This window comes from Mustela nigripes, unplaced genomic scaffold, assembly GCF_022355385.1.
Source record: "Mustela nigripes isolate SB6536 unplaced genomic scaffold, MUSNIG.SB6536 HiC_scaffold_76, whole genome shotgun sequence".
In the NCBI taxonomy this organism is placed as follows: Eukaryota; Metazoa; Chordata; class Mammalia; order Carnivora; family Mustelidae; genus Mustela; species Mustela nigripes.
In genome coordinates this window covers 2,956,391-2,971,307 of record NW_026739491.1, presented here as the reverse complement: position 1 = coordinate 2,971,307, position 14,917 = coordinate 2,956,391, and the positions used below count along the sequence as shown (strand labels likewise).

Here is a 14,917-nt window from a genome sequence, read left to right as displayed (position 1 = left end):
GGGGAAATGTAATCATAGTATACACTACATGACCAATATATATATGTATGTATTGCTATATATATATGCCATTTCCATAGTCATAATAAGTGCTGAATATTGACCAAAAATCATAATTTTATTAGAAGGCTAGGAGAAAGGGGAGTTTTAGGGGATATAAAAGCACTGAACCAATCACAGGAAGTTATTAGATCATATCTAAAACTAAAAAATCAAAAAGAGCAGCTTAAGCATGCTATTTAAAAATATACAGGAGGGGCACCTGGGTGACTCAGTGGGTTAAAGCCTCTGCCTTTGGCTCAGGTCATGATCCCAGGGTCCTGGGATCGAGTCCCGCATCAGGCTCTCCGCTCAGCCGGAAGCCTGCTTCTCCTTCTCCCTCTGCCTGCCTCTCTGCCTACTTGTGATCTCTGTCAAATAAGTAAATAAAATCTTAAAAATACACACACACACACACACACACAGGGGGAAAAAAGGCAAAAGAAACGGTGAAAAAAACTAAAAGTATTCTCTTCTGAGGAATGGGGCTCAGAGGTGAGAAGTTTGTGAAGTGTGGTACTGCTGTGTTTTGTTAAAACTCTTTAGATCTATTTTACCAATAAAATTTTGTAGCTAATTAAAAAAAAACCTTTAAGTTAAAAAAACAATGTGCTCCTTAGATCTGCCCTCTCCTTGCCCATTATTTGTAACATACTGTTTTCCTAACATTTTTATCCTTTTTTTCATTTGTTTCATCTAGTTATTACTTTCCAATGCATTTTTACTTTCTCTTTCACCAATTTACATAGCCAACTTTGTTCCCGTTAATGTTTTTTGTTGCTTCTTTTTTTCTCCAATAGATTATGTGCCCTTACTTCAAATGTCTTAATGCTGCCAGATTTCTTGTATTTGTACCTTCCTTCTTTCCTACTGCAACAATACAAACTTTCTTTGCTCTCCGAAGTCTTTTTACTTCTGTTTCTCTAACTCTAAGGACAAAACGCTGAAAACCTGACTTCAAAGACAAAGAAGAGGTGGTCAGGTAAAGAATATCAACTTTCAACTCTATTTCTAAGCTTAATTCTTCACCTTCCTTACTTTCCAAATCTGTTGGTTAAATACATTTATTCATTGTGGAGTCAGTTTTTTTTTTCCTTTTTCTTTTTATTGAGGTATAAGTGATGTGTAACATAATAGTTTTAGGTATACAGCATAATGATTTGGTGTTTGTATATATTACGAAATGATCACTACAATAATTCTAGTCAACATACATCACCACACATAATTACAATTTTTTTTCTTGTGATGACAACCTTTAAGCTCTTTCAGCAACCTTTAAATATACAATACAGTATTATTATTATTATTTTTTAGAAGATTGACTTTTTTTTATAAAGATTTTATTTATTTATTTGACAGACAAAGATCACAAGGAGGCAGAGAGACAGGCAGAGAGAGAGGAGGAAGCAGGCTCCCTGCTGAGCAGAGTATACAGTATTATTAACTACAGTCACCATGTTGTACATTACATCCCCAGGACTTACTTATTGTGTAACTGGAAGCATGTACCTTTTCCCCACCCTCACCATTTCATTCACCTTCTTCCCCCTCAGTTAAAAATAAGCTGAACCCAGTTTATTTTTAGATTCTACATATCAGGGGTGCCTGGGTGGCTCAGTTGTTAAGTGTCTGCCTTCGGTCTAGGATAATCCCAGGGTCCTGGGATTGAGCCCTGCTTCGGCCTCCCTGCTTAGCAGGAAGCCTGCTTCTCCCTCTCCCACTCCCCCTGCTTGTGTTCCCTCTCTAGTGGTGTCTCTTTCTGTCCAAAAAAAAAAAAAAAAAAAATCTTTTAAAAAAAGAGATTCCATATATTAGTGAGTTCATATGGTATTTGTCTTTCTCTGCCTTATTTTAGCATAATGTCAAGGTCCATCCATGCTGTTGCAAATGACAGAATTTCCTTCCTTTTTATCGCTGAATAATCCTTGGAGAGTCATTTTAAGACCATCTAAATGATCTCAAGACCACTCCCACCCTGACTGGGAATTTCTGTAATTGTGAAAAATGTTACCTATAAATTGCCTTCAAATACACTAAAATGTTTGCCTATACTAATTAAAATAATGAGATTTTATTATATTTTATAAATATATAATTAAATATTTATCCATAGTTGAAGATCAATAAATTTTTTTTACGATTCAAGTATTTTCAAAGATCTCAGAACAGTTTATTGATTAGGTATAATACCAATAATGCCTGATGGATAAATGTGGCTCCGTTTCCCACCTTGCGTCTCTGCCCTTGATCCCCGCTTCTGAAAACAGGTGCAGTAAATCATCCTTTCCTTCTCCTGGGATCTTCCCTCTCTCCTTCTTTAATGGCTCCCTTTCCTTCAACCTATACACATATTCAAGTCTCTCCATCTAAAAAAATTTAAAACAACAAACTCTACTCTTGCTATCACCCCCTCTCCTTTCCTGGTCAACCAGAGTTCGGGGGGGGGGGGGCGGATGGTGAGGTTACCCATTGTCTCAACTCCTTCACCCTTCCCATTTATTCCACCATCTAGGAAAATCTGGCATCCTGCCACACTACTCCAGTGAAACTTCTCACCTACTGCCACTAACAACCTCCTTCGCTGCTCTTATCTTGTTTGACCTCTCTGAGGCAACTGATACCACTGAACACTCCCTCCATATTGAAACTCTCTCCACCCCCAGTTTCTGCAGCACCACCTTTTCCTTGTTCTCCCAAATCTTTTACCAATCACTCCCAGTCTCAGAAGATCAATATCTTTATTTATTGTAAAACTAGCTCTCTGGAGACAAGATTCAGTTTCCTACAATGGGTCTCTAAGTCCCAATCCAAGAAAAAAAAAAATTGGCAGCAAAGTTACCACCAACACCCAGCAACCAACACAATTATAAAGAACTAAAAACCTATCGTTATATGAGTTCACTAAAGTGTAGAAATGGACTATTCTGATTAGTTGGAAATGTTTACAAAGAGGGAGGTTATATAAGATAAATGACAAGAGACATGGAGCTAAGAGAAAAAAAAAAGAAGAATGAGTAGAGAACAGGGATGGGAATGAAATACCTCTGCACTCTAATTTGGAAAGGTAGAGATAGGGGAGAAAAAGTTAAAACTTTTTCTCCAGGACATCCATGATTCACCTATGAATAAGGGTAATTAGCTACCAAAAACACACCTCACTCTCAGTGGGAGAGACTTCTCCACTGTAAACACTAAGTATGCCAGATTATTGTTTGCATCCCCCAAAATCTGTGCTCCTATTCTTCTTGCACATGATTGTCTGGCTGAACTTTAATTCCTAGGCTCCTTTGCAATTAGCAGGGGCCTTATATTAATTTCTCATCTAGGAAATGTGAGCACAAGCTGTGTTTCTAACTTCTGCCTTACTTGCTTAAGAGGCGTTTATCCTGGAGCCCCTCCTCCCCTTAGCCTTTTTCTGTTGGCTGGAAATGGCTATAACTAAGGCATTCTAGGAAATCTTGTGTCTCCAATCTTATGAAAATACCAACAACAGAAGAAGAGATGTCAGTGATAACCTTGTTGTTAAAAAGTATAAATTCTTGGGGTGCCTAGGTGGCTCAGTGGTTGAGTGACTGCCTTCAGCTCAGGTCATGATCCTGGAGTCCCAGGATCAAGTCCCACATCTGGCTCCCTGCTCAACAGGGAGTCTGCTTCTCCCTCTGACCCCCACACCCTCCTCATGCTCGCTCTCTGTCTCTCTCTTGCAAATAAATAAAATTTTAAATATGTATATGTGTGTGTGTTTGTGTATATATATACACATATATTTACATATATATAAAAATTCCTGGGGTGCCTGGGTGGCATAGTTGCTTAAGCACCTGACTCTTGGTTTTAGCTCAGGTCTGATCTCAGAGTCATGGGATCAAACCCCACATCAGGATCCGCTCTCAGCAGAGTCTGCTTTCTCTCTCCCTCTCCCTCTGCCCTTCCCCCCACCTCCACTTTCCCTCTGCTTCTCTCTCTCAAATAAGTAAATAAATAAATATTTTAAAAAGATATAAATTCCTCTTTGGTGTCCCTTTTCTAAACATAACAATCAAAGCTGTTTTTATTACTCAGTTGCGTTTAAGAACTTTCCACTTGGAGAACCTTATGTCAGGTCCTTCAACAATAATTATTTTCTCTTAATTACTAGGAAATGTGATAAGAAAAAGTTCACAAGGTGAGAAAAATCAACCACTTCTTTTCCTTGGAAGTGTATGTCTCCTTTAGAAATATGAAATCACAAGCAAATATTTGCTGGAAAGGCAAAGGTCAAAACAGTCCGTATGTCCAGACATGGCAACAAAGGTTAGCAAGACTCCATAGGCTGTTCATAGGCATAACCTTGATGAGAAAAAAGGCAGGACCATTGTCCCATTTTCTTCTACTTATAGATTGACAATGCTGTACCAAGCCAACCTTTGAAGACAAGGCAGAAGACCAACTATACATGTAGGACTTTGTAAGTCAATCATGCATCTAAATATCAGCTTTGGTGGCCTATAGACTATCAAAAAAAGACCACTTTAGATCTCATTAAATATTTTAGGATACTTGATATATATTAATTAATTCATCCTCTCAGCCCCCTGTGAGGTATGTTTTATCAACTCCATTTGTTGAGGAAATTTGATCAAGGAGAATAATAATAGCATTTTTCTATTTACAAAATACCTTCCTTATAAAGAGCACCACATGTTTATCTTCTCAATCTTCTAACATTCCTGTGAGGTAGGTGGTAATATTACCTTTTCCTTTCTCATAGGGAAAATGCTATGGCCCAAGGAGCTTGATGACTTACTCACGTAGTAGCCTGTATTTTATCCACTAACTAGAACATACTGCTTGGGATTGACACTAGACCATGGATTCAAGTTTGAACTGCACATAATTCAAAAGTGTCAAGCTTCTAGTTTTCTCTATAGCCATCTTTCAACACATCACATTCCAAAAAGGATTCGGGTCATGCTTGTTGTTTAAGCTCATGTGTGCGCTGTTTATAAAGCTTATTATCATTTCTCTAAATTGAATTATTTAAGGTTTGTCTAAATGCCCGAAAGCTAAATTATTTTTTGTTTACTGTCTGTGCACTAGCATGTAAATGATGTCATCAGGAATGTACAAAACTCTTAGACAAAGCTGCAGGGCCAATAAAAGCAACCTACTTTGGGAAAAGTGCATTTCTCCTTCTTCCTTTTTTTTTTTTTTTTTGAAGTAGGCATCACATAAAAAAAGATGACTCATTAAGCCCAAAAGAGTTGACTCCACCATGTGAGGGCTTCTTATGCAGTCCTCTACAAAGAGACCTGAGTGGCAGCATGAGGCCTCCTCTTCTGTGCATTTTCCTCCAGGCAGAATGTGCATTTGTGTGGCTACATACACAATTATAATCTCCCCTGAAAGGCAATTCCTTCCATATGACAGGCTGAACAGTGGCCTGAGTGCTAGCCTCATGTTGCCTGTGCAGTTAACATGCTGAAATTCCAGACACATTTAATCTCTCCTTTCTGAGAAACTAAGATGGGACAGAAGAAGGGAAGCTGGAAAAAACTCCACACAGAGAGAAAGGAGGCCAGCCCAAGCGCCCAAACTCACTTTCTCATGGGCTGAGCTTCTTTGTGTGTTGTCTACTTACGTGTCAATTTGCAGGACTTTGGGGCATGAGAACCATGGAGCCGACTGGTTCTGGCAGCCTCTCCATTTGACAAGCAAAGCCAAAGACATGTGGCCTTTGGTACATTTCACATTCAAAAGTGTTATTGTTTCAAACATGCCTATTTTAAAATACGTAATTTTCCCATTTAGCACGCGTTGTGTGTAAGTTGGTCACAGGAGTTCTGCCACCCGATTAAAAAAAAAAGGCAATAGCCTCAATGCAGCCCTGTCCCTGCCAGATACCTCTGTTTACTGGGGGCCAGTGGGGCTATCCCAGGTGAGAGAAGTCTGAATTTAACAAACACCTGATATGAAGACCTGGGCACAAACAGATTTCTGTCTGAGATTACAGAAACTGAAGCTTGTGTTTTATCACAATTACCTGTAATCTCAGGGCCAGATAATAGTATTAACAAGACCTTGAGCTACACAATAGGACAGCTGGAAAAAGGCTCTTACTCTCCAAAGAATAGTGCTTTTAAAAAGCTAATTCAATGAAGAAAAAGAAAGGGCTCTGAAAGTGCCTTCTCAAACAATATTTACTTTTACTGGGTTCCTGCTAATCAAACAAAACTTAGTCAAAAGCTTTTATGAAAAATACATTTGATGATTTCAGCAGTAATTGCTTTGTTCAAAGAAAGGTGCTTAAGAGAAAACATAGCTAATGGGATCAGTAATTTGGTAAGTTCAGATGTTTGGGAAAATCCCTCCTCTCTTTGATAAATCATTAAAATTCTGCTCAGATAAATGTGTTTTGACTTGAAATTCCAATCATAGAATGAGCTATTTCCTAAGGCCCCTGGGGAAGTGGTGCAAGGGCAATCCCAGCTCAGAGAACCCAGAGATTAGTTTGCAAGGGTAATTCCAGTCTTAATCAAAGCATATTACCCTGCCCAACTATAGTTGGGATCTCCTGGAGATGCCCCAAAAGTGTACAAAATGTCCTTCCTTCTTAAAATACCACTTTTTAAAAATGGGTTAAATCTTACTGTTATGTAACCAAAAAAGCTGAAACTATGGCATCAAGCAGGAAACTATCCTTAGGTATAATTAGAGTTTAAAACCAGAAGAATCCAGGGCAGATCTTAATCAGTGTTCCTCTTTTTTTTTTCCCCATCCATGGAAGGAGGGGGAAAAAAAAAAGTCTATCGTCTCTCCATAGCAGGAATTCAGTAATTATTTGTTGAACTGGATTTTTCTCTCCCTTTCTAAGAAAAAAAATTATTCTGCTACTTAAAGCAGACCATTCATTTAACAACTGAGCACTTAATTTGAGCCAAGCAGTGTGGTGGATTTTGGAAATACTGAGAGAATAGACCTGCCTTCGTGGCTTACTTTCTAGTAAGAAACAGACAATAACAAAGGATACGAATAGATAAACAAGATGACTGTGATAAATACTAAAACTAAGAAGGATATGAACAGAAAGACGACTAGAGATAAGCTAATGAATCATTAGTCTCTTCTGATCTACTATTATTATTTTTTAAAACTTTACCGACTCAGCCTCCTAACATTACTCACTTAGCAAACATGGTATTTGTGTGGATAAAAGTGAAGTCCAACTTTTGGACAGCAGTTGGAGGAAAGATTCTAATATTACTTAAATACATAAAGGATGAGGTCAAAAATTTACAGAACCATTTTAAAACTCTAGAATAATACAGAAATCACCTACAACTTAGTTACCTTGAAGAAATGGGAGTGGGTGAGAGTCCAGAACAACATGCCGTAGAATTTACTTGCCCTCTTTTTTTCCCCAGTGAAAATATCACTTGCTCTTTTTTTCCCCCAGTGAAAGTATATTTTTACATCTATCTATTCTATAGCTTACAGAATCCTTGGAAAGATAGAAGAAACAGAGCCTAGGCTGAACTTCGGGAACAACGCCCAAAGGCACATCCCAGAACTGGGCCGCCTAGGGAACTGCTGCCCTGCCATGCTGAGAAACTGCCAGCCAAGCAGGGAAAGCACCAAGACTGCGGCACGCATCCGGTTCACCTGCTCTATAATGACACTGCCTACACGGTCACTTTGTGTTACTGTCATTTGTGAATATATACCATCTCCTCTGTGTGGCTTTAAGTTTCCCAGGGGGGACACTTTGTATTCATGTCTTGCTATATAGAGGGTATTTAGGAAAGAAAGAACAATTCAGAAGAAAGGAAAAGAACAAGAAGTGGTGGAAGAAGAAATGATCTCGTAAATATGCTCATTACTATTTTAAAGTGACCAGTTTTATATATTATAAACCTAGTTTCCAAAGATTCATTAAGTTAGTATAACATCTATAATGTTTTATGTCATTTCTTTTCTGCAACAAAACAAGCACTTTAAAGTCCTAAGAGTATTTCTGCTAACATATGGTAAATAGCAATGTTTCCTAGCGTACGGTTGGGTTTGGAAGTGTCACTAATTATACTCAAACAAAAATAAGTTTTCTCATCAGGATTCATTCAAAAACAAATAAATAAATAGATAAATGATTTTAAAAGTGTCTGGCAGTAAGACAAGTAAATATCATGTGCTTTGATATCAGCAAATACAAAAAATAAGATTAGTAACACTTAAGAGTCGTCTTCATAGAAAAAGTCCTATGTCAGAAGCTCTGCCAAGGCTTGAAGAAATGATATTAACCTCAAGGCTGGAAGGGACTTTATCAGTGATTGTTGGATGTTGTTTTAGTCCAGTGACTCTGAGAAGCAGACACCAAGACAGGATCAGACATGCAAGAGATATATTTGGGGGGAAATCCCACGGGGCAACGGTTGGGGTGAGGGAAGCTGCAAGAGGCTGAGATTGCTGATAGACCACAATTCAGGGTTGACCCTTCAGAGAGAGAGAGAGAGAGAATTTAGACAGCAATGCAATGGGAGTCCTCAAGCCAAAATCACCATCACAGGAATCAGTCATGTATCTTATAGAAGGGGGTCTGTCCTACCCAGCCATTGGCTGGAAGCAGGCTGTGGGAGGTGTGACCTCTGTGTGAACAAGGTGTTAGATTCAGAGCTGGAATTGAACGTTAATTACCCACCCCTCCCATCCCCACAGCAGGACATCTGAGGGACACATTTTGATGGCTGCCACAGATGCATTATATACTTTCTTAAAAAGTTCTCCCTCTCCTTCTGTGCTCTCTCTCAAATAAATAAATATCTTTAAGAAATGGGGAGGGGAAGGGAGCCTGGAGGGCTCGGTCATTAAGCTTTTGTTCGGCTCAGGTCAGGATCTGTCCAGGGTCCAGGTATCCATTGGCCCTGGCATCAGGCTCTCTGCTCAACAGGAGTCTGCTTCTCCCTCTCACTCTTCCTCTGTGTTCTCTCTCTCTCTTTCTCAAATAAACAAACAAAATCTTTTTAAAAATTAAAAAGTATAGTTATAAAATTAATATTTATTAAGCACCTACCCCAGGTGCTCTAAAAGATACCTAACTCATCTCTGTACTCTCCTTTCACAATGCAGACACAATGCAGCCATCAAGCATTGCTCTAAAAGTTTACATGTAGAGTAAGTACTATTATTATCCACATTTTGCCCATAAGGAAACTAAAGCACAGAGAGGTTAAGTCACTTCTTTAAAATCACACAGCTACCCAAACTGCAGGGAGTACTGTCAATAAAACTCTCCCAAATGGTTTATTTTTGTAAGTTATGTTCCTCATTGCCTGCCACTGCGAGAGGAGTCCTGTGGCAAGAGGGGACTGGAATTTTACTATTCCCTGATCCATCCATCTTAGGATGCCCCCTCCTGGCAGAAATGTTAAATTAAGCCCTTGGACTCACTTGAACTTTCTCCTGGATCTATGCATAAGTCTATGCGATAGGGAGCCTCAATTTTGGAGTTGCTCAAGGTATTGACAGCATGGAGTTTTACAGTATGGACTCTGTGTCATTAGACTGCTGCATTAGAATTCTGCCTTCCTGATTACTAACTACTTTTTAAATATCTTTATGCTGCAGTTTCCTCATCTGTCAAATGGAGGTAACAGTTTAAATGGTTGGGGCGTCTTGGTGGCTCAGAAGGTTTAGCATCTAACTCTTGGTTTTGGCTCTAGTCATGATCTTGGGGTCATGGAATTGAGCCCCGGCATCAGGCTTCCTGCTGAGCAGGAAGCCTGCTTCTCCCTCACTCACTCCCCCTTCTTGTGTTCCCTTTCTTGCTGTCTCTCTCTGTCAAATAAATAAATAAAAATCTTAAAAAAAAATGTTACCGTCATGTGCATTAATATATATAAAGCACTTAAAATGTTACCTGGTACATAGTAAGAGCTTAATTCTCTCTCTTTTTTTTTTCTTAGTTCCTAAATAAGTCTTAATTGTTACTGTTAGCTGCTCACATTTGGGGTACCTGTACCCTAAAATTAGATTATTCACATTCGATTTAACATATCTTTCTGTATTAAGTGTGTCATTGTAAAAGGGAGGTATATAATGATAAGTAAAATACAATTCCTGTTCTCAGGAAAATTACTTGCAACTAATGAACTGTGTAAGAGCTCCATTTCTAACAAGGAAGCAAGGATCACTGCCCTTTGTGGGCAAATAAACATCCCAATTTGTCTATTTGTATCTTCTTGGTAGAGAGGGCAAACAGGCTATGGTTTTGAATCCTGGCGTTGCTACACATCATCACCTATGTGATTTCATACAAATTAATTAGCCTTTCTAAGCTTAATTTCCTTATTTGTAAAATGAGATTATATTAATAACTACCAAATGAGACTAACGATACCTACTTTGTGTAGCGGTTGTGAAGAACAAATCAGATAAGGCACAGCACTAAGCATATATAAAATGCTTAAAAATTACAGCTTAAAAAAACTATCCAATTTACTGTAATTCCTCAAAGAGTATAGCCTCCAAAGGAGAAAGACCATCTCTGATTTCCTAAAGTTACCTATTATGTCAACCTAATACCAAACTTAGTGAGAATAAGCAGTTTCCATGGAAACAGAAGAGGTAACTTGGAGCCAGAGTGAAAGCATACACCTCACCAAATTAGGTGGAGTCAAAAATAAACCTCACACCCTCGTGCTTATACTCAGGTCAGCACGTAGGTGGTGTGTTTTGCAAACCTGGGACCAGAACAGGCTGCCCTTCGGCTCTAGAGAGCTTTCCACACCCAACCAGATACACAAACACACCTCAGCCTCTGGCAGAAGCTTCCAATAAGTAGATTTCATAAGGCTGGAAATCTTTCAAGGGTTCAATACTTATTTCATCTCCTTACCAGACTCTCCTCTCCCTATTCAGCCCTCGGCATTGACACAATTTCTATCATTACATTCTGATGACTGCAGGCATGAACATCACTGAGTTGACTCTGTAATGATGATCTGAAGATCCTAAGCCATTTCAGAGTATGATTACAGGTTCCTAATCCACAAAGTCGGGGGGCGGGGTGATCCGTTTACCCAACTGACAAAAGATTGTTTTCTTTACTAATAGTCAAAAAGTCAAATATAAGGCCTGGCTAGCAGACAGAAAGGGAAATCTATAGATATTCATTGAATAGATATTCCCATAATTTCTACCATAATACTAAAAAGAGGTCTTCTGACACACATACCAAGGGGGTACTTAGCTTTGGCTTTTCTGTTTCTGTTCCTGCAGTTTTCTTTCCTCTATGTGTATTTTCTTCTCTAGGCCTATACATGCAAGTGACTTTGTAATTTATAAAAGAAAAAAAAGTAAAGATAAGATAAATCCTCTGAGGTGAAAACCAGGAAATCTTTTCTTAAATTAATCTATAAAGAGTGGTTTTCAATGGTCCTTAGATTGAGGGTGAATACTTCAAAACAGCATCCCTGTAAAAGCGACCAAACTTAATGGATAGGGGTTGTTCTCAGCTAAATGCATTTCAGCAGAGTTGTATGAGTTGATGAACCATGAGGAAACCAGTGAGTAGTATGACCCTGTTTAGGGCAGCATGACTGTCCAGATGCTGAATGGGACAAGGGGTTAAGAGACTTAAATGTGCAACAGAGCCTGAAGAAGCACTTGCCCAGGGCTCAGATGTTAGATGTATAGGTGGACATTGAAGCTTTGAATCAACTTGAGACTCCGATTTTCTTTGTAGATTCATTATCAGCATTGCCACTGAATTAGTCTTCCTTAAAAAGCCACTACGGAGGGACCACCAACTTCTATTTACCAAAGCAGTAGTGTATTAAACATGCCAAGATTCTGAGGTATATTACTTAAACAAAAAACACCCAAGAGACTGAACAATGGACTAGAATTTTCAAATATATTATAGATTCACTGAGTAATGGAGTAAATAAAATCTTTTGCAAAGGTTGTTTGCTAGACATTGCTATTATTCATCTGATATGAAGTTATCTGTGATATAACTATGCCCTTTTGACTAATTAATGAATGTAGTCAGTTAATCTCTCTCTACATATACATATAAGCACATATATATACCCACATACATGTATATGCATATATGTGTGTATATATATATATCCACATATAGATCTCCACATATGTGTGTGTGTGGGGGGGTGTGTATATATACATATGCATATATATATATCTTTTCCACATATATAGCTTTATTACCACATATATATATCTCTTTCCATATATATAGATTTAGAAAACCAAACAGCCCTTAAACTTGGTAAAAAGATGCTCAGTTGCATAAAAGAAATGTACTTTAAATCTAGCATGGGACTAATTGCCACTTAATAGGTTGAAATCACTCAAAAATTTGATGTATTTTGTTGAAAAGACTGTGGGGAGACAGACATTCTTACATTGCTAGTGGCAATGTAAAATGGTACAACCTCTATGGAGGGCAATTTGGTAATATCCAACAATATTTAAAAATGCATATTCCCCTGACCTACCAATTCTACTTTCTCAAATTTGTCTCTACAGATATACTAGTAAAGGAACAAAATTGCACGTTACTCAGTGGGGTATTTTTAGTGATAGCAAAAGGCTAAAAATAACCTGTCTACCAATAGAGAATTGGTTAAATTATTTAAATACTATGTAGCTAAGAAAATTTTTTTTAAAGAAGGAAGCTTTCTAAGGCTGACATCTCACTAAAATCTATTAAATGAGTAAAGTGTGCACTATACTCTCCCTTATGTACATAATAAATGAATCTGGAAGGATACACAGGAAACCAGTAATAATGGTTACTGCTGTAGTGCTAAGGGTGGAGAAAAACTGGCAGATGAGGGAAGGGCGGGGGAGAAGACTTCACCACAAACTTCTTCATATTTTTAATCCAATTTCCATAGTACCAATTAAAAAATTTAAATTATAACTGTTTATCATTTTTAAAAATGTTATAGTATATCCAAACTATTAAATATTATTCAGTGATAAAAAGAAATGGGCTATCAAGTCAGGAAAAGACATGGAGGGCCTGAAATGCATACTGTTAAGTAAACAAGCCAGTCTGAAAAGGTTACATCCTGTATGACTCCAACTGTATGACATTCTGGAAAAGTAAAACTTCACAGTCAGTCAAAAGGATCAGTGGACACCAAGGGTTAGGGGGCAGGAGGAAGGATGAATGGGTAGAGGGCAGAGGATTTTTAGGGCAGTAAAGCTACTCCACATGATACTATAATGGCAGGTACATGACCTGGAGAATTCAAAACCCATAGAATTGTACAACACAAAGAGTGATCCCTAATGTAAAACATGGACTTCGTTAATAACAATATATTAATATTGATTCATCAGTTGTAAGAAATGTACTACCTTAATGGCAGGTGTTAATCATAGGGGAAATTGAGTGAGCGGTAGAGAATAGATGGGAACAGCTCTATGATAGCTGCTCAATTTTATGTAAACTTAAAATTCCTCTAAAAAAAATAAAGTCTGTGATTTTTTTTAAATGTATGTGCATAGTTGTATGTATACACACACACACATACATCCTCTTTTCACCCGGCAAAGGCCTTACACATCGAAGGTGCTCAATAAAGTACTACAGCTACTGCCTCAGTGATCAAGAGCTCAAGCTCTGGAATGAGCAGATTAGCTCCTGATTCCAGCTCTACCGTTTTCTAGCTGTGTGGCCTTATTTACCCAAGTCACCTCTTTAGCCTCAGTTTCTCCATCTGCAAAATGGACAAAAAACACAGTGGTTCCTCCTGGGGCTGTTGTGACGATCAATTTTAAAAGTGCACACAAAATGCTTGGCATTGTGCCTAACGCCAAAGAAATGCTCAAACATGTTAGTGGCCGCTGTAAAGGGGAAATGATGGTTCACAGAATGACTGAGTTGGCACTTCGGGTTCCAAGGTTACTCCACCAGCAGCATGATCTATAATATTCCAAAAGGGCCCCCAAACTCTCAGCTCCAACCTATCCCACTTCGAACACAATCCACATTGCCTGAGCCCGCACACCTCACACGCCCTTTGACCCCCAACGCTGTTTTCCCCCTGGCTCGGCCTTGCACTTGCAGGCCCCGGAATGCCCGCCTCCCCCCCTACCCCGCCCTTCCCGGCCCCTCCCTATTCCACCCCGACCCCCGTTCCCACTCAGCCCCCTCCCCTCCTCCTCCCCAGACCCGGGCCTAATCGTCGGCTCTTCTTTCCTTCTGCGAAGCTGAAGGAACTCCTACCCAGATACTCGTAGTCCGGTAGGGCTAGGCGCTCGGGACTCAGCATCCTTGGACCAGGGTAGCTTCCAAGCTCCAGCACTCCGGCTTCCGGAACCCAGGTCGCCGGCTCTCTTCCGTTGCCACGGCAACCACGCGGCGGGAGGAGGCGGGAGGTGGAGGGGGGTGTCACGCAAACAGTCTCCGTATCGCAACCCTAAGCTGGCCACACCGGTTCCGGCAGGCGTCGCTTCGCGGCGGTGGAGGTTTCTGAGGACTGCCATTCTTGAGGAGTTGGTTTTAGAGGAATTTGAGGTGGAGCATTCTTTGGAATCTCTCACATTTCCCGGTGTCGAAAAAGGACTGCGAGCCCTCCGCGGGCGCAATTTCTGAATTTCATAACTACGATTCCTACTTTGTACAGCTGTTCCCCTAACTCACAATAATAGCTCCCACCCCTAAATTCCCATAAACACTTAATGTCCCATGACCTATTTTTATCTCTTTATTATTTACTGTCCGAAATTGCTACCAAGGGCTTTTGGCACACACAGGCGTGTGTTTTGGCTGCTCTGTGAGGTCAGGGATGTGTCTTTTCTGTGTCCAGGCTGGACACGCAGAAAGTGGTTATTAAATCCTCTACGAGTTCACTGACATTTC

General features: G+C 39.4%; 1 protein-coding gene across 3 annotated transcripts in view; it reads right to left on the bottom strand.

The window, feature by feature from the left end:
- The window catches only part of LOC132008232 (centriolar satellite-associated tubulin polyglutamylase complex regulator 1), a 187,921-nt gene extending 173,365 nt beyond the window's left edge, over nt 1-14,556 (bottom strand). For 2 of the 3 annotated variants that reach the window (XM_059386726.1, XM_059386727.1), the window contains exon 1: nt 14,282-14,556. In XM_059386726.1, coding sequence (XP_059242709.1) covers nt 14,282-14,541 — 260 coding nt within the window. In that variant the 5' untranslated portion in view covers nt 14,542-14,556. The remainder of the gene's footprint in view (nt 1-14,281) is intronic. The other variant, XM_059386728.1, reaches the window with a different exon arrangement.
- Between the last annotated feature and the right edge of the window lie 361 nt (nt 14,557-14,917).